At 37.3% G+C, this 24,572-nt stretch overlaps 1 protein-coding gene across 2 annotated transcripts in view; it reads left to right on the top strand.

The window, feature by feature from the left end:
- Positions 1 to 24,572, top strand: part of LOC116846725 (UDP-glucuronosyltransferase 2B31-like) — a 283,436-nt gene that overhangs the window by 255,522 nt on the left and 3,342 nt on the right. The window contains exon 6 of one of the 2 annotated variants that reach the window (XM_032820935.1): positions 6,530 to 6,692. The exons of the other annotated variant lie outside the window; for it this stretch is intronic. Within the exon in view, the coding sequence (XP_032676826.1) occupies positions 6,530 to 6,656 (127 nt within the window). The 3' untranslated portion in view covers positions 6,657 to 6,692. Of the gene's footprint in view, positions 1 to 6,529; positions 6,693 to 24,572 lie in introns of those variants that run through there. 2 annotated transcript variants of the gene reach the window in all.

The raw sequence follows: 24,572 nt of genomic DNA, 5'->3' as shown, positions 1-24,572 counted from the left end.
CCCCCCCGATCCCTTTTCTCCCCTAACGGATTAGCCCCAGTCGGACCTCGGCGGGTTTACATCTGCCAGAGGCCGCCAAGGCCTCCACTGTTTCCTCGGGGAGGACTGACTCGTCAAAACCGACAAGTCAGACCTTCCCCATTCGCCACGATCGCGAGACTGCCGCTTCGGGTAGGACAGCCCTCATCCTCACAGCGAGAACGTGCGCCTGAGGGGCCGGCGAGGGGCATCCCTCAAGGGGTCAGCGACACCGATCGGCAGTCCGTCATTCGCGGACGGCCTCACGACGACCGTATGGTTCCCCAAGTCGGCCAGGAGGATTTGACCCCGGGCTCTGCGGAAGGCATCCTCCTCTCTCCAACCGGACCGCCACGGCTGAGCTGGTCGACAGCCGCGGCGGTCTCCCCTTTCCGTAGCGCAAGCCGCCAGGGCCACCGCCCGGCGGGCGGGAACGGGCCAGAGCCTCCCCATCGGCCCCTCCGAGACGGGTCTGCGCTCATTCCCTCCTTAGCCGGGGAAAGTCGTCATCGGCCTTGCGCCACTTCTTTTTCTTCTCTCTCGGAACCATCACCTTTTACCCCGGATCAACCGGGGGGCGGGGGGGCGGGAAGTCCCCGAATCCGTTTCGTTGACGCCCCGGCGGGAGCCGCCCTCCTGAAACTAAGGGCAGCAAATCGGACCGGGCACGTCGCATGGTCGAACTCTGGGGTAGAGGGTCGGATATTTCTCTCCGTCGACTCAAACCAATCCCGAAGTCCCTTACCGCCTTGAGGGACTTCCGCCGGGGGACGGCATTCTCCTCTTCGAGGGCATCCACAACGTTCTGGAGTTGAAGACGGGCACCCTTCAGGCGCAAGGCCCTCTGCTTCGCGGCATCGCGTCACCACGCGGGCCTTTTTGCGGTCCTGGGCCTAGATGCTGTCCTTCGCCACTCTTCCCTCCTTACCTCCTCCATTCCTTCGGTTGGCTTCAAACTCATTTTGAGCCAAGCCCTTCTCGGCTTTAGTGCGCGGCGGATCTCCACCCACTCTGGAACTGACAAGTAACACTAAGGAAGTGATAATCATCGATTTTCCTGAAACTGCGCATACAAGTAGTTCTTCAAAAACTATTAGACACGTATTTTTTTTATTTTCCCCAAACACGAATTTTGGGATAGAAATCGCCCCTACAAATTTTGGTAGGGGGGTAAGAGGCACTTTACAAACTGTTTGTAGGATTCGTATGAAATTTGGTATCTAGGGCTTTTTGGCCTCGCTGATTTCGAATTTGAAGTCAGTTTTTGAAAATTCAAAATGGCGGATCCAATATGGCGGACGGATTTTAATTTTATTAAGGATTTCTATGAAACATGGTATGTAGAGGTTTTTGGCCTCGCTGATTACGAATCTAAAGTCAGTTTTCGAAAATTCAAAATGGCGGATCCAATATGGCGGACGGATTTTAATTTTATTAAGGATTTCTATGAAACATAGTATTTAGGGGTTTTTGACCTCGCTGATTACGAATCAGAAATTCTTTTTTGAACTACTTTTAGCATTACCCAGGAACAACGACGTGGACGTAGTAGCTTTTTGTTCCCATTGGGGTGCTTTATTAAAAGTGAGTCCCCGTGCCTCTCACTTCTCGGGAAATTTTTGCTGTGAGTCCCCTTGCCTCTTACAATATCGGGAGTTTTTTGCTGTGAGTTCCCTTGCCTCTCACAATATCGGGAGTTTTTTGTTGTGAGTTCCCTTGCCTCTCACAATATTGGGAGTTTTTTATGCGAGTTCCCTTGCCTCTCACTTTTCGGGAGATTTTTGCTGTGAGTCCCCTTGCCTCTCACTTTTCGGGTACTCTATAAAATTGGTGCAATAATGTGGAGGGTTATCATCTGTAATTGCAAAAAAGTGTGCACATTGATGCACTACACCAAGCACATCTAATTAGTCCAACATCTTTGCAAAATTTACAGATGATATTACAATTTTTGAAACAGAAATATACGAGAGTTTCGCATTTTTCTGATTTTTCTGCAATATACCCACTTTTCCACTAAGCGTATTTGAACAAATTTCGAAATTTAGGAGGAAAATTGATTATGGATTAAGGACTGTATTTTAAAGACATTGTTTCTTAAGTGTAAGTTGACATCATAGCCATATAGAATTACTATGTCTGAAAATTGTCTCAACAAATTTTTCCATAATCTAAAACCGTAAACGTCCAGTGGCTGAATTAAGCCAGTAGTTCCAGCAGGAATCGTCAGAATTTTGACCCTTTTATTTCCTCTATCTATATTGTCAAATTTGGTTTTAGTTTGGCCAGTCTAAGAATTTAATAAAAGAACGGAGTTCGTTCCAGCATTTGGTAAGAAAACATCAGAAAACCATTTAATGGCAATGTCTGATGTCAATTTCCCTGATTTTGACGCTAAGGCGACGATGTTTTCTGCCTTATATAATGTCTTTTCAACAATTGGTCCAAATTTGCCACCTGTCTCTTGTAAGACTATTAGCATAGGTGACTTTAACTCTCCATCAGCGGAAACAATAAGCTGAATGGTGTAACTATGAGTTAAAGAATTCAAGGACTTTGCTAAAGATTCGACTTTCATGGAGCCTTTCAAAGCAAGTGTTTGTCCGGCATGCGTTTCTAAATTAAATCCGGATTGATCGGAATTAAACACATTGTTCTCACCTACTAATAAAATCTCTGATCAGAGATTTTTTATAATCTCTGCCTTTGCTGACACATATTTTTGGGTTACAAACTTATTTATTTTTCTTGACACAATGCCATGTTTGATTTTAAAATTATGCACCCAAAAAGTTGACGCAGTAAATAATTTAAGTGACAAATCAACTTTTTCACGAGCCTGTAGAGCCCATCTTTTCAAATCATTATCACGGACTGGAAGCGATTTTTCACTGGCAAGTTTAAATTGATCCAAGACATAATTAGAAATTTTTAATAATTCGTCACTTCTTGTACCACCCATTTTAATTTGTTCCTCTCATTTATACAATGTATTCGGGTTTGAAACTTTATTAAAATTGTGTTGAACTGTTTTGAAGGACAAATTTGTTTTCTTTCCTGAACGCCAAAAGTTTACAGCATTCCTTTTATATTCAATATCTACATCTACTTTCATTTTCTTGCCATCCTTTTTTATTGGCAAGACTTCAAAATCATTTTCATAATCCTCATCAACAAGAACTGCATCAGGATTGGCACTATTTTCATTAAAACTTAAACTATCAAAACTTTCAAAGAATATTTGGGTGTCAACAGATTCTTTGATTAAATTCTCTAAATGAAGAGCAAATAATCTTTCTTCTTCTATAATTACTGTTTCCAGATTGTATTCTGGACGATTAAAACTTTGTTGTAATAAGAGAACAATATTTTTTGGGTTCATCGACATTTTTGAAGGTTTTTTCCTTTGACCAATGATGGCGTTAGTTTAAAATTAAACTTACCTAATATTGAGTTTTAAAAAGTTCTTCTTATACTGTAAAAAAAAGAAAGTAAAAACCAATACTTACCTGCTATTGCAGTATAAATACAACTGAATTAAATGTACTATACTATTAAAATGTTAAAATATTATACTATTTAAATGTATTATACTCCGCTACGCCGATTCTAGACAGACCGATTCGATCTTACGTGTAAGCAGATATAGCTGCTGGGCTGACTGACATCTACAAATGTATGCTATGTGGCACAACCAATACTTACCTGCTCTTGCAGTATAAATACAACTGATTTAAATGTGTTATAAAGATTAAAAAATATTCAAAAAACATAAGGCGTCTACTTTATTATTTTAAAGATGAATCTTACATGTGAGAAGATATGGCTGCTGAGGTGACTGACATCTACAGATACTATAAGGAACTGGTGCTTGAACTCACTTGCGAATTATTAATAAAGACCAAGAACCTAATAACTAAAAGCACCATATAAACTCGCAGGTAAGTTTGAGAATCAATTTTATATAGAATTTGTAGATGTCAGTCAGTTCATCAGCTGTATCTGCTCACATGTAAAATACATGTAATAAGTATACGCCTCATATCTTATGCATGTTCTTTAATCTTTATAATACATTTAAAGAAGTTACATTTAGACTGTAGTAGCAGGTAAGTATTGGTTTTAATTTTCTTTTATTCATAGAATATCAAGAGCTTTTTAAAATTCAATACCAGGTAAGTTTAATGTATAACTGACGCCCTCAATCTTCAAAACGGAAAACCAATATTTTCGAAAATGTCGATAAACCCAAAAATTATTTTTTTCTTATTACAAAGAAGTCCACGGCGTTCTTCCTGACAATGAATAATGCTGAATGTAGCATACCACAGAAGTAATCAAGATACGTAACAATTACAATAAACTTACCGCATGAGTGATTTCGAATACAACTCTTGTCTGATAAATTGTAGAATCTTAGTAAGTAAATATATTATAATATATATTTAATATTATATTATAATATCCAAACAAAACTATCTCTTTCAGAAAAAGATAAAAAAAGTTCCTGCGCTTGCCAGCACGAATCGAATTATACAAAAATTAATGTTTCTATAAAAAATATTTTATTTGTAAAATAACACATTGAAAAATCTTAATATGAAATATCATTCGTTAAACTTCTATTTTCTACATAAAACATAATATCAGATAGTTAGGCAAAGTGAAAATAATTCACGTGCTTTCTTACATGAATAGAATTATATAAAAGTAAATATGTTCATATATAAAATATTATACATACACACAGAGAACATAAATCTAAAGATTTCAAATCATAATATTATTTAAATTTTTATATTCTTAGAAAGGGATGTTAAAAGATAATTAAATTAAACGAAAATACTATTGCGCATATAACAGCTTAGGGCACATTCACACTACATGTAAATATTAACTTATTTTTATTAGTAACCATGTAAAAATTAAGATATAATTAAGAGTTACAAAAACACTTGGCGTGTCCAAGTATATGCAAGGTATTTGAGAAAGACAAAAGCCCCTGAAAAACTTGGAGGGATTTAATTAAAAAAAAATGTTTCACACACAGACAGAAGTTATTAGATTCACAAAAAGGCATTTGATGGTGATCTTTACCTTGATCTTTGCGTCGAATTTAGAGATTATTTATAGGTTAACTTTAATTTTTTAAATGGGAATATTCATTTTGGATAACGAAAAACGCAAACTTTTACGTTCATATATGTCGTCATGACCCTCGGTTTAGATAACCCCTGGGGGTCATCTCAATGCCAAAATATGTGCCACTGCAACAGCAATTTAAAAGCCATTTCAGAGAGAAATGTTTTAGACAAAGTAGTTGTATTCACAAAAAGGCGTTTATTGGTGACTTTGACCTTGATCTTGGGGCCGTTTAGGGGTCATTTTAATTTATATTTTTAAACAGAAACCCCTATTTTGACTTCGGAAATCGATAGAGTGGAAAATTCTACGTTGAAATATGTGGTCATATTATGGAATCATAGTGACCTCTAAGAGTCATTTTGGGATCGCATGGAATGTATCTAAAATTACTTGAAAATAGTGGAAAAATGTAATTAGCGTGAATAGAGTTGTTCACAGAAATATCGGAATTTGATAAAAAGCACGTGGTGATCTAGGCCTTGCATTTACAATTAACCTTTTGCGTCATGATGGAACTCTCAATGTCCCATCTTTTTCCGTTTAGTTTTTAATTATTTTAACGTATTTATTGATAAAAGGTATATGTGTATTTGTTTCTATAATGTCCCCAATACATCAATAAATGTAAAACATAAAGGAACGATCATAAATTTGCATTCGCAAATTTACTATAAATAAAAAAAATGTTCAAAATTTGCTCTTTTTATGGAAAAAATGCATTTTCTAAACTTTTGTCAATAAAAAAACATCGATTTAAGTATTTATTCAAAAGGCCCTAAAGTATCTTTCAGAATTTTTTCAAATTTTTTTACAGTATCGTTTAGTTGTAAAAAATCATAATTAATTCTTTGTGTCGCAAAATTTTGTTTTATATATATATTTGTTTTAACAGTACATCCAGGAGCTCTTTGGGTCGCTAATTACGAATCCAAAATCAGAATTACAAAATCCAAAATGGTCGATTCAATACGGTGGACTAAATATGGTGGAATAAATCAACAAGTTTTACTTCTTATAAAAATTACTGTATGACTGTTTTTATAATATAAAAGTAATATAAAATAATATAATATAAAAATAAAAAATATATAAAATATAAAAAAACAAAAATATGAAAATATAAAAAACACAAAAAAGATATAAAATACAAACATAAAAACATAAAAAAATACATAAAATATAAGGAAAACAACAATGAACTAAACTAAAATTTCGCCACGTCATCGTCCTAGATTTAATTCTCAGCCTAATTTTATTAAAATTATTACATTCGTCTGGATACACATTTTCATGAAAAAAATTATTCTTAAATTATTAGTCGGCCATATTGGATCCACCATTATGAATTTTACAATTCTGATTTCAGATTCGTAATCAGCGACCCGAGAAACCCCCGAATACTGCTTTACATAAAAATAAAAATCATTTTTGAATTATTAGTCAACGTAAGATTGGTTGATCCGGCCACCAAAGACAAAATCGGAACCGTCTAGCCAATCAAAGCAGGATTGGTTGATCCGACCACCTAAGACAAGATCAAGATCACCCGGTTAATCAGGATTAGTTAAACCGGCCACCTAAGGGAAAATCGGGATCATCTGGCCAATTAAGACAGGTGTTACGTCCTTGCTCAGCCGCGGCTGTAGTGATGCAACAGTGCTCGGGCCGTTGAGCGGGGGCACGATTGCTTAATTATTCGGATCGCTGAACCGTGGGGTTCTACCCGGGGATACGCGCGATCGAGAGATTCCGCAAACAATAATAATGCTGAACTAACGTTGCGGGAGGCGTTCGGTAAGGAATGTAGTGCGCGGCTACTGGCTCCCCCTGGCGACGAGGGTTATTGGCTTGGCGAGTTAGCGGCGTTTAACGATTACCGACCTTTACCGACTAGGCACCGGTATGTAGTTACCGACGTCTCGATACCGACATTCAATTCCCGACATTTAGTTACCGGCGTAGTTGGTCAGTGAAGGTGGCGCGGCGCAGAGAAAAAAAAATGGTTACGAGATAATTTGAACTTACCGACGCGGCTCACACCTGGTCAGTAGAGAGGTGTTCTCAGGTGGTTACTGCAAGTTCCTGGCGTTGGTGGCCGGGCGTGGTGCTTCGTGGTGTGAGTGCAATAATTCTGCGTGGATTTGCAGATATCGTTCCCTTCGTGCATCGTTCTCCGGGATGCTGGCCAGAGGTACGTTTGGTCGTGTTATTGTTAGCTCGATGAGTCGATAGGACTGTCGGGGAATGGGGTGTGGTGGAGGTTCCACTCCTAAGTAAACACTATCACACTCGCGAACCGGCGCGTCTAAACGATTATACAGGCGGCGTAACTGGACTTTACGTCCGGCGCGGCGTATTCTGGCCATGGATGCAATCCCAGATTTTCATTTCAATAACGTGTGCGCGAATCTGCTCTCGTAACTTCGAACGGGGAGCGCAATGATGGCTCTAGTCACCGCTCGATGAATTACTAAGCAGAAACTGTAATTTGGTAGGGAGCTCAATTCCGGCTCTAGTCGCTGCTCGGCAAATTACAGTCGGTCAGTGTTGTACAGATAATGATGCACAGGCAGTGCCTGTCCTGGGTTTCGTTATTTGAGACCGGTCTGGAATGTCGAAAGGTCCGTCGCAGGTCAGGATTGCATCACTAACCTTTTGCCGGTTACGCACCTTTAGGACGCGTGGAAGATCCAGGAATAAAGAATTATTTGAGATAGAATCTAGAATTTAACAAAATTATATTTCTACTTTAAATGTTACATGTGCTTTCTATGTTTACGATAAGTGTGAACAATGCTGTCGGAAATGCGTTTGTAGAATCTTTATGCAATATCTTTTACTGTGATATGTAACGTCCCGTTTGGTCGCTCAGATTAACGAAACGTTCGCTCTCCCTTTGTTTTAAGCCTGTCTGCGTACACCGGCAATAGCCTGGGATGGTGGAGAGCCGTGCACCGAGAGAAAGTTTCAGGTGGGTGTAATTGTGTAATAATGAATTTGTAATGGAGTGATGAATGAAGAATTACATAAAGTACTGATTTTATATCTGACTGAGGAATGTATGAATTGAATAAAAATGAATCTATATTTACTGAGTGCTTTATTCGTTCTTTAGTATAAGCATTAAGGCGTCGACCACAGCTTGCTCATCGCTCGTTAAACCTGACATATATTTTGGATTTACCGCCGGAACTTCTTTATTATTAGTCTCGACTTCTACATGAGATGGTTCCTCCTTATTTGTTTCTAATATTGGCGCACAAAATTCAATGTGATTGGTGGATGAAAGAGTAAAGTACCCTCGATCAGGAGGTTGCGGGGTGCGTGGAGGTTTGGAGAGAGGACCGCGCACCGTCAATTGACGAGAGAACAGTTTCTGCTGTTTCTCCCGAGAGGTGGCACTTCTTGTCACCTCTCTTTGGCGTCTAACGTATTAAAGAAATGTTCAAACTATTTTATTATTCATAGAATTTAATGAAAGCAAGAGTCCATAAGAACGATCGAGATGGGTTTTGGTTTGTTGAATGGAAGAGTAAGGATAATCATTCAACAGGACACTAAGGTTGTTAACTCCATTCTGGTTTGTGTTGCTTCTTAATAAGGCTCGACAATTAAGCAGCACTGTCAGAGTCTCGTTCAGAAATCCCGCGCTTAAGAAATCCTCATCACGCGCTACTTTGCAATTCGCTGTATCTTAGTTAAGTTCTGCAGCGTTCAAGACGCTGCCGAGAACTGTCAGAGCTCTGTGTTATAAGCCAAGCAAGAGAATCTGCCAGGGGTTGCCTTAAGCTACCTGAAGCAGAGAAAGAAAGAAAGAAGTGCTATTGGGGGCTATTTAAAGCTTCCCAATGCGATAGCATATATGGTAGACGCTAGGTCTACCGCAGCTCTGCAGGAGAGTGTGTGCGTGCGTGTGTGCGTGCGTGCGTGCGTGCGTGCGTGCGCGCGCGCGCGCGCGCGTGTGTGTGTGTGTGTGTGTGTGTGTGTTAGGAATGGGGGAAATAATAGATCGTCCTTAAGGATTATGGAACAATAGTATCTAATGTTGGTAGAGATGAACTTGAATTATATGATTATGGAATCTGAATATGTATTACGTCTCAATTGTAGTATAATATAATATTGTAGAGTAGTAATAATAGATTATACAATATTCTCAAGTTACGTCAATAATATTAATGTAATGAATCAACGAATTAAAAGTTTGACGATAGGCGCTTGCTAAAGGCCTACCGGGCAATTGCCCGAATAATGTAAGGGAAATGAAAAATAAAACTCACGGTCAAAATCTCGCAAAGACACGATGAGTCAGATAAGAACACGCCTGTGCTGGTCCGTGCAGGTTCGCAAGGGGTCGCAGGTGAGCGGTCGAATGCTTCGCAATATCAGGATCACCGAACAAATGCCTGAGGCAACGGGTCGGAGAGTATACTCAGAGATTTTCTCGTACAAAACTCGAGCTATCGAAAAATGAATGAAGAAGACTTCGTGCTGTGGGAGCACGGTTCTTATAGGTCTCGTACGCGAGCTTCCGTTAGCCCCGGCCGTTTCCGACGGCGGTCGGCTCGCAGCGCCGTATTCGGTGGCGAGATTGTGGTCCCGAGTCGGCGTTTTCCAAAGGGAACCCGCTGCGTTTCGGCTTTTCTTTTGATGCGCTCAGGTGGTCGGATGACGTTATGCGTGGTGGCGTGATGCATAGTATCGCGATGATGTCATACTGTACGCGTTACTCGTGTCTGAGCGAGTTCGTTCGCTGATGTTCATATATTATTCAAATTTCCTATTAATTCCTTCGTCACTTATGGCCTTTGAGTGGTTATATGAATAGTTCAGAGTTAGTATATTTTAAAAGGGCTGGTCAAGTTCTTGCGAAAAAGTGAAGGGAAAGTACTAAAAATGCCTTGCGAAGTTTCAGGAGGTCTGTCCTGAAGGAACAGGTTGGTTTAGGGCCATGTTGTGTTGCTATATTGTTTTGTTGGTTTTATAAGACTTCATTTCTACAATAATCCTGATTCTATCCTTGGCCGTTTCTGACGAGTGAATTAGTAAGATTCATCGCTTTGGCTAAAATAAAATTTATAATGGTTAATTAGGGTTTATTCTACGAGAGCTCACGATATTGTGGACTTCGGATTTAATATTGTTCCTAGTGCTCCATTATTTCCTGCTGTGAATTGGTTTTGCTTATAATATATTCTTTTGCTCGCCCTTCAATATCGTGACTTCTTGTTTAGCGCTTCGAAGAGTTTAAGTATTATTTGGTTCATATGGTATTTCGTGCCTCAGATTAGTACAAATCGGTCTTTGGTTGTCGCGGAATTTAAATAACGTAGTGGTTGTGAAAAATTAAGGTTTCTGGGGCTGGGGCGTTACAGATATAATATTTAGAGTTATAGTAGCTTATGATATTTTATCGAATTTATAGTTAGAGCGCGCGATTCTTATAACATTAGGCTTGTTAATTGTTAGGAGTAATAGGAATATTCTAGATTTAGGAATAGAAGAGTAATTGAAACACTTGCACCGTCGTGGGGATCCTGCATAGGGATGAGTGCGTGGTGTGTTCGCGTCGCGGAGTTGGTAGTACATCCGACTCGTGGATAATAACTCCCGGATTGAGACTGACTGCCCTGCGTTTTGCGCAATCCTTTTATAACCTTTTGGACCCATAGAAGAGGTTCCTTCTGGAGAGATCGGGAAACATCTGGCAGGTTCTCGATAGTTTCAGAAGGGTCTCGAAGAGTCTCGAGGGTTCGGGAAGCTTCCGTGGTCTCTAGGAGTAGGGAGGGCTTCCCTTGGTGGAAGGATTGGAGAGGCAATAGGGGTGGCTTTTGCTTACTTTCCATCTAACGAAGTGGCGTTCGTATCGGTGAGTTTAAGGCCTGTTGTTACTTATTCTCCATCTAACGAGGTGGCGCTCGTGTCGGTGGGCTTAAGGCCCATTATTACTTACTCTCCACCTAACAAGGTGGCGCTCGCGTTGGTGTTACCGTATATTCTGAAGGAATTAGCGGAATAATATAGTCGCGGCGGGCGTGACAAGATGTTTTTTGATCAGAAAAAAAATTTACAGTGCGGTTTCGTTACTGTTACTTGAAACTGAATTTGATCGTATGTGTGCCGCGAAAAAAGATTAAAGCGATATAGCGTATTTAAACAGAATGAAAAACCCGAGCGCTGTGATTCGTAGACTCTAATAAGGTGATAGACATAGATTTCCAACTTGTCGGAAATTTTATTGCTATTGCCTGTTCCGTGTCCCGATCTGCATTGACATATGCATTGCCAAATGTTGGATTTCTCTGTTCTTATCGCTACTTCTATTACCTGTTATTTCTATCGCTATCGCTATTTCCCCGTATTGTGCAAGAGCCTTAACACTTCGATGAAATAAACGCAATATCCTATCCTTCCTTGTAGAAAAAATTACTAGCAGCGATAGATTATGATTAACTAGTAATTTATTAGTAGCCAATTTATTTCCCAGTCAGTAATGATATATTTTCCTGTAAAGATTAACATTACTGTAAAGATTATAAGAATTTTAAATATTTTATTAAAGTGTATGCCGTTGTTGTATATCATCATTATTTTTAATATATAAGTGCATGTTATAACTACATAAATTTAAAAATAATGACGGTATTATACATGGACGGTATATATTATAATGAAATATTTGAAATTCTTATAACGTTTACAATAATGTTAATTTTTAACAGAAAAATATGATTTCTGGTTATGATAAATAAATTAGCTATTGACAAATTATTGTTTGATAATAATTTATTACTGCCAGTAATATTTTTTTACCAAGTAAGAGTTAACATACTGTAGGTATTTACGTTAAATCAAATAGAGTTAATTCTGCTGGGGATGAAAAATGTCATAGGCATAACTATCTAGTAACTACATAGTTTATGACAACTCAATCCTGTCTCATATTGCCATGAGTTGAGTTAGATCTAAAAGCCAACGCACAAGCACATCCATAACATGTTACGTTACGTTAAGTTACGTTACGTACTGACAATACAATGGCCATATCTATACGTAAACTTAAACTTAAGTCAACGCACAAATAAATCCTTAAACATAACATGTTACAGATTTCTTTGTGCGTTGACTTAAGTTTAAGTTTACGTATAGGTATAGCAAATGTATAGTCAATACTTAACGTAACATAACATGTTACAGATATGCTTGTGCATTGGCTCTTAGGCAGAGAACGAGACATAAGCATCGTAGTAAAGTAGAGAGAAACGTAAACGTAAGGCTAATAGCTTTTCATGACACACGTTTACGTTTTTTTCTGCTTTACTTTACGTTTACGACTACGACGCTTACGTCTCATTCTCTGCCTTAGCTCTAAAACAGGAAAACACGTTAACATAAGTCATGAAAGGTTATTAGCTTTACGTTTTTTTCTGCCTTACTTTATGTTTATGATTATGACGTTTTCGTCTCGTTTTCTGACTTAGTCGTTAGCCTTTAGCGGTAATCAGCAGTAACATTGAGGATACTATACGAGATACGTATTTCGCAAAATTTGACGAAGTGTGTAAGACACAATATATTTTTATTAATCTATATAAAACTTACATATACATTACATGTAATGTTATTTAAATATAAGTTTTATATAGATAAATATAAATATATTGTGTCTTACACAATTCGTAAAATTTTGCGAAATACGTACCTCGTATAGTATTCTCGATACTATTATTGGTTACCGCTAACTCAACTCAACTCATGATAACATGAGACGAGATTGAGTTGTCATGAACTATGTTACGTCCCTGCTCGGCCGCGGCTGTAGCAACGCAACAGTGCTCGGGCCGTCGAGCAGAGGCACGATCGCTTAATTTTCGGGTCGCCGAACCGTGTAGTTCTACCCCGGGATACGCGCGATCGCGAGGTCCCACAAATAGTAACGTTTAAATCGATGTTGCGGAAGGCGGTCGTTAAGGTAGGTAGTGTGCGGCTACTAGCTTCCCTCGCGATGAGGGTTACTGGCTTGGCGAGTTACCGGCGTTTAGCGATTACCGACCTTTACCGATTGGTCACCGGCATGTAGTTGTCTCGATACCGACATGTAATTACCGACGTTTAGTTACCGGCGATTATTGATCATTGAAGGTGGCGCGCAAGCGCAGTGAGAAATGGTTGCGAGGAAATTTGAACTTACCGACGCGACGCACACTTAGTCAGTTGAAAGATGTTCCCCAGGTGAGAGGTAATCCCAGGTGGTTGCTGTAAGTTCCTGGCGTCGGTGGCCTGGCGTGGTGCTCCGTGGTTTGAGTGTAGAAGTTCCGCGTGGATCTGCAGATATCGCTCCCATCGTGGATCGCTCTCCGAGATGCTGGCCAGAGGTACGTTTGGTCAACTGATGGTTAGCTCGATGAGTCAATAGAACTGTCGGGGAACGGGGTGAGGTGGAGGTTCCACTCCCAAGTAGACGCTATCACACTCGCGAATCGGCGCATGTAAACGATTATACAGGCGGCGTAACTGGACTTCACGTCCGGCACGTTCTGACCATGAATGCAATCCCAGATTTCCATTTCAATAACGCGTGCGCGAATCTGCTCTCGTAACTTCAAACGAGAAGCGCAATGACGGTTCTAGTCGCCGCTCGATGAATTACTAAGCAGAAACTGTAATTAGGTAGGAAGCTCAATTCCGGCTCTAGTCGCTACTCGGCAAATTACAGTCGATCAGTGTTACACAGAGAAATGATGCGCAGACAGTACCTGCCCTGGATTCCGTTACCTGAGACCGGCCGGGATGTCGAAAGGTCGCAGGTCAGGATTGCATCACTAGCCATTTTGCCGGTTACGCACTTTAGAACGCGTGGAGCTAAGGAAGATCCTGGAATAAAGAATTATTTAAGATAGAATCTAGAATTTAACAAAATTATATTTCTACATTAAATGTTACATGTGTCTTCTAAGTTTACGATAAATGTGAATAATTTTGTCGGAAATGAGTTTGTAGAATCCTTATGCAATATCTTCTACTGTGATATAATATTTATAGTTATAGCAGCTTGTGATATTTTATCGAATTTATAGTTAGTTGAGCGCGCGATTCTTATAACACTAGGCTTGTTAATTGTTAGGAGTAAGAGGAATGTTCTAGAATTAGGAATAGAAGGATAATTGAAACACTTGCACTATCGTGGGGATCCTAGGGATGAGTGCGTGGATGTGTTTGCGTCGCGGAGTCGGTAGTACATACGTCTCGAAACTCCCGGATTGAGACCGACTGCCCCTGCGTTTTGCGCAACGCTTTTATAACCCTTTGGACTCGTGGAGGGGGTTCCATCTGGAAGGATCGGGAAACATCTGGAAGGTTCTGGAGGGATCTCGAAGGTTCGGAAAGGATCTGGAAGGGTCTCGAAAGTTCGGGAAGGGTCTGGAAGGATCTCGAAAGTTCGGGAAGATTCCGTGGTCTCGGGGAGTGGGGAAGGCTTCCCTTGGTGGAAGGGTCGGAAAGGCAGTAGGGATGGCTTACGTTCCATTTAACGAGGTGGCGCTCGTGTCGGTGGGCTTAAAGCCCATTGTGACTTATTTCCTACCTAACGAGGTGGCACTTGTGTCAGTGGGCTTAAAGCCCATTGTGACTTACTTTCCACCTAACAAGGTGGCGCTCGTGTCGGTGTCCGTATGTTCTGAAGGAATAAAAATTAGCGGGTTAATATAGTCGCGGCGGACGTGACACCACTCCCCTTATAAACAAATGTTGGTCCTACCTGGGACCAACATTTCTCCTATTTAAGTTAATACTATATTAGAGATGAGCTGTATTAGTTAGAGACGAAACTATATTAATTACGAGCTATATTAGAAATTAGTTGGCGCAGAACTTAGATACTTATTTACTAGTTTACCATAATCATGCATCGTTATATGACCATGTCTTTCGGTACGGGTTTCTTTCTCTCGGTTATTTCACCTCTGTCAAGCTAGCAGGACCAAATGAGCAGAATCGAAAAAAACCTATTGAACTATTTAGTGCTTATTTTGTGCTAATTAGTGCTACAAAGAATAATTTTGTACCATATGCCATTTAAAAGAAACGCGTGGCGCTTCTAGCTAGCAGGACCACAAGAAAAAAAAGAAAAAAAGAAAAAAAGAAAAATTAAATAAGATCTGAATAATACTGATTTTGTGCTATTTTGTGCTACCAAAAAAAAGTTAATATATTGCTCCATTCCTCAAGAACTTACCCCTAACTGAACTGCACGCTACTTAGGCTCAAGAGTAAAGTATCCTTCGCCACAAGTAGAATCAATCGCTACTTCTACAGTAAGAGCGCTATAATTTGTGCTGCCAAAATATGAAGTTTCAGATTTTGTGTATAAGAGTTTAATTAAAATCGACGTTTCCTTCACTAGTTTTGTTATTGCAAAAAATATTGCAATATTTGACTTCGAAGCCTCAGAGTCGAATGGTGATGATGCCCGCACGGAATACTGGATGGTTTGAATCCCGCTTAAGGTAATATGTTTTGCAATAAATTATTCGCAGGTTCTCATTAACATCATAATTACTGATATTCTTATAACATATGTATTAACATAAAAAATTATTAAATTGTTCAGTGTCATATTACTATTCTAATTCTGTACAAGAATGCGTTTCGAGATCAGAAAAACAATTCGATACGCAGATTACGGAATTAGAAATGTATATAATTTCACACTAATTAATTAAGCATTAAGATTTACTTTAACAAATTAATTAAGCATTAAGTTGTTTAAAAAATACGATTTTTTTATATTTAATTAGAGTTATTTTCCTTTCGGTCCAATTTCAAATTATAATTTATTCATAAAAATTTATACAAATATTATTGTAGAATAGCAATAAATGAAGATTATTTCCAAATATATAAGATCTACTCTAAAATGTATGATTTATTGTTCATCATTGTTTTACTTGTTAAACACAAACAGCATAATTTGATATTTAGGATTTAAATTAAATATAATAACAAATGATAAGATTGATATAATTATATTTTATTATATTAAAAGGTATAATGTTGAAAACAAACAGTATACATTTCTAAATCTCTCGTCTACACCTCGTCTACACCTCTACTAAAGTAGCAAATTAGCCAAATCTAATCAGATTTGTTGAAATATTTAGTACCCTTTTTATACTAATTTGTATTATTAATAAAAATCTTTGTACGCTGTGCTGTTCTAAGAAAAAAAATTTCTACTTTTTCAAATATCAATTCTTAAAAATTTTTTTAATGATTCTCAAATGAATCTGTTAAACTGTAACGCATAACATTATATTATTTTATAGAATATTTAAAATATAGTGCGCGGCGGGCCGCGTGCTGTCCGCGGGTTGCACGTGTAACTTTTAATACACTACGTTCTCACACATACACACATACACACACACACCTACAAGCGCGCCCACGACTAAAGTCGACAACGTTTCGGCTTTCTTAGATCTAGTAACAAAGGAAAAGCGCACAGTTGCGCACTACGAAACAAAAAATAACATCGTGATATTAACGTTAGTCTCTAACAACTCGTCGCAGGAAACAGTTCGTTCGTGTATTCACAGTTCGTATTTTCATCATGCCTTTACGTGATAGACCAGGGAAAGTTGATCCCATAAAAATAAAAGAGGTAATATTAAAATATAAAGATAGTATTAAGATAGATAAAAACAAGATCATTTCGAAAATGGACGATATTTGGAACAGAATAGCGCAAGATTTAAATAATAAAGTAACATCCAGTTGTTTATATACGTTTACAGTGCAATAGATATAATATAAAGGATCTTATATTTAATAAAGTTTCATGTCATGACAAATTTGTTTCCGCAACTGAAAGTATATTAACATATAATTTAACAGATAATTCAAACTGGAATAAAGTGTCTACAAATGTATCGTCAGATGGTAGTAACCAAGAAAATCTTGTTGTTATTTCTTTACTTCGAGAAAATTTCAAAAGTCTATCGAAGGAAAAAGTATATAAACGTCGAATCAATGAAAGAGGAAAAACGTATTACCGGTTGCGTAAAATTTTAGAACCCGGTAAATGGCAGGAATTAATTACAGACAAGTTTTGGCAAGCTACGAAAATGAAATGTGCATTTCAGTTCAAAAATCATTATATTTCTGCAGATGCTAAATCTGGTGTCATTAATGGTAAGATAATTCTAACTAGGTATATGTATTCTTTGTAATCAGTTGTTCTTTTGGCAATTATTTATAAATCTGTATGGATATATATGTTGTAGCTTACCATTACTATAATTCAAGGTGCAAAAATTTTTAGAAATAAAAAGTTATTAAAAATACTTTATCTATATAAATGCAATTATCGTCGTCAAATATCAAAGAATAAATATATCATGTTTCTAATTTATAGTTTTTTATGCACGTTGTGTATGTGTGTGTGTTTGGTATTTTTTTAAATAAAAATATGAATTTTTATCATATCATTGATTTTAAACTAATGTTCTTATCATTTTTATCGTTTTTACGTATGTATATTCATATATTATTTAACGCGTTTGTAATTGTAGATTTAGAAAGAATTTTTTTTTAGGCTTCTGTAAATGCGGTAGTACATTAAAATGTGTTATAGAAGATAACGATCTATCCACTAATTGCGTAAAATTAAATTGCACATATCTACAAGGAAAATATAATTGCGGAAAAAGATACTTACGAAATCCAACAAAGAAAATTGTCGGAAAAGAATTACAAAATAAATCAGTTTATGTGCATCGCACAGAGAAAGCACACATACTAATGAAGAAAGGAGATCCAGAGCCTCCGCATTTATACAGTTCTGCTGTTTTACGTACAGCGAAATCAGAAGCGACAAAAACAGATTCAGATGTTTTTAACGCTTTAGTTATTTTAAAATTTTCGTCATTACAGAACGTAATACATAATATTGGATTAGATCCTTTCTTTATTCATTATTGGAGTAATCACCAACTTAATGTTTACAAAAGATACGCTATTGAAAACAATGTATGTATATTTGTCGATGCAACTGGTAGCATCGTTAAAAAATTAAATAAGGCAGATGGATCAAAATCCAAACATATGTTTCTATATGTTTGTGCTATCAATTGCAATAGTGGACAATTTTCGGTGTGTCCAATGATAAGTGAAAGTCATAATGTGAATTCAATACATTCTTTTTTGGCAGAATGGGTACGTTTCGGTGCACCGATACCCAAAGAAGTAGTATGCGATTCTTCAAAAGCACTTTTAATTGCAATTATTCGCGCTTTTACTAATTATTCCAATATAGAAGATTATGCGGATTCATGTAGAAATTCCAGTTTGCCTAAATGCTACATTAGAATTGACTTCGTGCATTTTATAAAATCGTACTCTAACTTTTTTAAACCGTTAAATAAAAGAGTAAAAACTTTTTATCTTCACGTAATTGATCAATTAATACTTTGTAGAAGCATAACAAATGCAAAAGATATAATTAATGCTATTTTTACAATAGCATTATCTGAAACCGACGGTAATTTAAAAAATGGTAATCCTACGCTATGTGATGAAGCACGAATTAAACTAATAAACTTGATGACAAGCAATGAATTGAAATTAGAAGATTTTGAAACCGATAATAGTGCTAATTGTAAGTACGAAATTGAAAACGAACCTGAAATAGATCATCTTAATCCATTTAAAAACTCATGGACCATTTGGGGTAAAGAAATTTTAAGCGACGTTAAATCATCAATTATTTCAAACGAAGGTGATAGAATTAATGCACATTATTATCCACGATTAGTCGAACGTCTTATGATCGATATCAGGTCATTACCTTTTTGGACAAATATTTGTACAGAAAAATTTGGTTACAGTCGCATACCTGCCTCCAGTTCATCTGTTGAAAGCGAATTCAATAAATTAAAATTTTTATTATTAAAAGATTGTCAACTATTATTGCGTGTTGATTCTTTTATTGAGAAGCATGTTAATTTTTTACATGGAGTTGTAAAAATTATTGATGCTCAAAATAATGACGATATTGTGTCTGTTCATACAAAAGATATACATGTACCTGTAACTTCCACGCCTTTTAAAAAGCCAGATATTGGTGTATCAAATTCGTACAATTCACGTCTTGCATGTCAAAATAATGATCAGCCAACAGATGCATATATTTGTTTTTTGTGTAAAAAACATGTACATGCATTGCCTGAATGTTCTATACCATTCGGAGATGCTGAAGAAAGTTACGGCCAACCTCGCATATGCATGATGTGCAAAAATATGGAAAACGTAAAAGACATCTTATCAAGTCGTGAAATCGAGAATTGGCGTAAATTAGGAACGGAAAAATCGAGCAAAAGTAATGCATTGTATCTGCGAAAAAACATAAGATAGTTGACTCTTTGAATTGTAAAAAGGCAATGAAAATACCTATTATGAAAAATGGCAATGACCTATTTTTAAGATCTTTAAAAATACATGATAACAATTATACTGTTAATAATACATGTGCCTTCGATAGCATATTTCAAATTTTATTTCCTGCAGGACACGATTCAGATAACATTCGAACATACATGAACAAAATAACAAAAACAAATTTATTTTTTGAATTAATTGATCATGCTATAAGTAACGGTATTAGTCCTTATACATATAAATTGCGCGCACAAATGCTTCTGCAAATTTTTCCAGTGTCTGATATCGGTGGTTGCAAATATGTAAATTGTGAGACAAATATCGGTTATTTAGCTGGCATCCTTTTTAAAGACGTACCGAGTTTTTAAGAAACATCTCGTTGCAATTCTGGTTGCTTGACAAGATACAAAAATTATCTGTAATCCAAATCGAAGAATAAAAAATCACACAAGTTAATTACTTTGACGAAGTAGTAAGACAGAGTGTTTCTCTGGAAGGTGAACATCCTTGTTGTACAAAAAACTGCCCAGGGTTTAAAAAAACAACGTTATTTGAAGCAGGTATAATTTATGTTATAATATTCGTGATACAAATTAGTATAAAAAGGGTACTACATATTTCAAGAAATCTGATTAAATTTTGCTAACTTGCTAGTTTAATAGAGATCTAGACGAGAATATCTAGTATGTCTATAAGAATTATATCATATGTCCAAATAGGATTTTCTCTTATTCTATTAATGAAAGAATAATTTTGTATTTAAATTTATACACATATTTTATGTTACAGGAGATATTGTTTTTTTTTTAATTTTGTCAAAGGACTTTAATTCATACACGGAAATCAAGTTGGATGATATTAGCAAATCATTTAAAAATCCTGTAAATGGAATTAAATTTAGATTACTTGGTGTTGTCAAATATAAAAAACCCCTTTCTACAAGAGCCATACAAACAATAGGACATTACACGGCACTGTGTTTGAGATTTGGGCAATGGATAGAATACAACGATTTAGAAAAAAAGAAAGAAATATTAAAGAAAAATCTTTAATAACACCTGCTCTCTTAATTTATATCACTCAAGAGTATGCCACTTAAGAGAAATGAATACTGTTTGTTTTCAACATTATACCGTTTAATATAATAAAATACAATTATATCAATATCATCATTTGTTATTATATTTAATTTAAATCATAAATATCAAATTATGCTGTTTGTGTTTAACAAGTAAAACAATGATAAACAATAAATCATACATTTTAGAGTAGATCTTATATATTTGGAAATAATTTTCATTTATTGCTATTCTACAATAATATTTGTATAAATTTTTATGAATAAATTATAATTTGAAATTAGACCGAAAGGAAAATAACTCTAAATATAAAAAAAATCGTATTTTTTAAACAGCTTAATGCTTAATTAATTTGTTAAAGTAAATCTTAATACTTAATTAATTAGTGTGAAATTATATACATTTCTAATTCCGTAATCTGCGTACCGAATTGTTTTCCTGATCTCGAAACGCATTCTTGTACAGAATTAGAATAGTAATATGACACTGAACAAACAATTTAATAACGTTTTATGCTAATACATATGTTATAAGAATATCAGTAATTATGATGTTAATGAGAACCTGCAAACAACTTATTGCAAAACATATTACCTTAGATGGGATTCAAACCATCCAGTATTCCGTGCGGGCATCATCACCATTCGACTCTGAGGCTTCGAAGTCAAATATTGCAATATTTTTTGCAATAACAAAACTAGTGAAGGAAACATCGATTTAATTAAACTCTAATACACAAAATCTGAAACTTCATATTTTGGCAGCACAAATTATAGCGCTTTTACTGTGGAAGTAATGAATGATTCTGCTCGTGGCGAAGGATACTTTGCTCTTGAGCCTAGTAATAATCAGGGATAGTTTTCGAAAGAAGGGCGGGAGCACAAAATCTGAAATTTCAAAATTTGGCAGCACAAATTATAACGCTTCTACTGTGGAAGTAGCGATTGATTCTGCTCGTGGCGAAGGATACTTTACTCTTGAGCCTAATTAGCGTGCAGTTCAGTTAGGGGTAAGTTCTTGAGAAATGGAGCAATATATTAACTTTTTTTGTTAGCACAAAATAGCATAAAATCAGTACTATTCAAATCTTTTTTAATTTTTCTTTTTTTTTTCTTGTGGTCCTGCTAGCTTGATGTTAAACTAGCAGCGCCACGCGTTTCTTCTAAATGGCATTTGGTACAAAATTATTCTTTGTAGCACTAATTAGCACAAAATAAGCACTAAATAGGTTTTTTTTTATTTTGCTCATTTGGTCCTGCTAGCTTGACAGAGGTGGTTATTTCCACCTATGTCACTGTCACTCCCCGGCTGAACTAACACTTCGATATGCGCGATTTCCTTGGTTTCTTCCTTATCTTGGCGGGTTCTCTTCTATCCTCCCAAGTGGATGAGAAGGTGTATGCGAGAGCTTGAGATGGCCCCAAGGAGGTGGATACTCAATCCATAGATGAAGTGTATACTGTAAGATCTCGACTGGCTCGCTAGCCAGAAGATCCTCACGCGCTACTTCACAATTCGCTGTATGTTAACTATGTTCCGGAGCACTTGTGGGATGATGCCGGGAACTGTCAGAGTCAGTCTTAAGAAAGCAAGAAGATGCAACTAGGAGCGGTTAATGCTACCTAGAGAATTAGCGGTAATATGATGTCACGGAAAACACCGCAGCTCTGTAGGAGTGTGTGATGGGTTTACGACTGACGCGCTCTTCAGTAAAACGTCGAGACCAGAGAATTTGTGCGAGGTATAGCTGGATAAATAGGATGAAAATCGTTCTTAAAGTGAAAAAAATGACGTAATAGTTGAATGATATATTGTAAGAGTGAGTACGATTAAGGTGTTCGAACGAATTAATATGTAAAATTGTTATAACTATACTAGATACATCAAATGGTATTAAAATCGAAGTAATAATAGAATTAAATAAAAAATAGTATGTTATCGATAGGTGATCGCTCGGACCCTACCGGTCAAGTGTTACACAGTACAAAAGTGAAATTAGTAGTAGTAGACTCACGGTCGCTTTATCGTAGGGATCCGCTAGTCGTAGTTGAACTCGTCTGGGCACGCTCGTACTGACGCTACAGTTCGCACACAGGTTGGTCGTGGAGGATCTCGGGAGAGATGCCTTATTGTAACTGACGAAGGAAAGCTCGCTGGCTTTATAAATTGAAGTTCCTCCCGGATAATTGAAGTAAGTGTAGGTGTGTGTAAGACTCAAAGACTTCCCGAACAAATGCACGGAACGCTCCGGGAGCATGGCTTTTATAAGGCTCCGGTGGGAGCTTCGCTCGTTTCCGGCGGCTTCCGACGGCGGTCGGCTCGCAGCGCCGAATTCCATAGCGACACGGTGTCCCGGGTTGGTAAATTTCAAAGGGATGCCTCTACGCTTCCCTATTCCGTTTGATGTGCTCGGGTGGTCGGATGACGTTACGCGTGGTGGCGTGATGCATAGTATTGCGATGATGTCATACTGGGCGCGTTTACTCGTGTCTGAGCGAGTTCGTTCGCTGATGTTCATATATTATTCAAATTTCCTATTAATTCCTTCGTCACTTATGGCCTTTGAGTGGTTATATGAATAGTCCGGAGTTAGTGCATTCTAAAAGGGCTGGTCAAGTTTTTGCGAAAAAGTGAAGGGAAAGCACTCGGAACGTAGTGCAAAGTTGTGAGAGGCCTGTCCTAAGGGGACAGGTTGGTTTAGGGCCATGTTATATCGCTATATTGTTTTGTTGTTTTTATAAGACTTTATTTCTACAACGAACTCTTTTTTATCTTTGGCCGTTTTTGACGAGTGAATTAGTAAGACTCGTTGCCTTAGTTAAAGTAAAATACATAATAATTAATTGAGGCTTGCTTTACGAGAGCTCACGATATTGTGGACTTCGGATTGTTGTCTTTAATATGTTTCTTAATGCTTAATTTTTTTTTGCTATTAATTAACTTCGCTTATTATATATTCTTTCCTTGTCTTTCAATATTGTGACTTCTTGTTTGGCGCTTTTCTATTCGGCGTGGTGCTTCGAAGGATTTAAGTACTATTTGGTTCGCATAATATTTTGTCTCAGATTAGCGCAAATCGTCCTCAGGTCAATGCGGCATTTAAGGATCGCGGTGGCGTGAAAAGTTAAAGATTTTTTAGGCTGGGACGTTACAGCGTTAACGGGGAAATGTCTAACACACCGTAATGGCGTCGTCGGTTGAGGATTACACAGAGATTAGCGACTTAGAGATTAAAAATGGCGAGAAGATGACCGAAGGAAATTGCGAAAACGAGCAAATCGATCTGTAAGAAATATCAAGCTTTGGTAAGATAGAGGAAGATACTGCGTTGAAAGACATTTTCAACCTGTTATCGAGCTTCTGAGACAGATTGTGGAACATATCATTCATATGAAACCTGGCGCATTGACCATACTGGGAAATGATGCATTATCGATCGAAGAGAAGAAATCAAAACGCAGCGCCAAACGCTTACTTGTTGCCTCTACACCGATCTACCCGAAAATCAAATGTCATGACGGATTCTCCTACGGTAACCTCCACGCCAACAGACAACTTGCATCGTACACAATTGAGCGAAATGTCTCCACTACGCGTTACTTTGACCACAAATAATGAAGATGTTTTCGAGACCACTGGCGATTCATTCGTAACATCGATTAGGCGTGATTTGTAAACATCTGAGGGACGTTACATTATATAGGAAACTTTACGCACCCATTTTGATCCACTGGGGCAAAAATATATGGTTTTAAATAGCGACAAACATACCATTGACTACGTGTACGGTGTGTATTTCAGCAGTAATGGAACAAATCTTGGCGATAAAAGTTTCGACGTGGATATTGACGGTAATATAATCATTGACGGTGTAAAGTACGCAGGAACACCTGAGCT

Source organism: Odontomachus brunneus, unplaced genomic scaffold, assembly GCF_010583005.1.
Source record: "Odontomachus brunneus isolate Ranch 3 - 2012 unplaced genomic scaffold, Obru_v1 Obru_scaffold_068, whole genome shotgun sequence".
NCBI classification, from domain to species: Eukaryota; Metazoa; Arthropoda; class Insecta; order Hymenoptera; family Formicidae; genus Odontomachus; species Odontomachus brunneus.
This window is presented reverse-complemented; position numbering and strand designations above follow the sequence as displayed.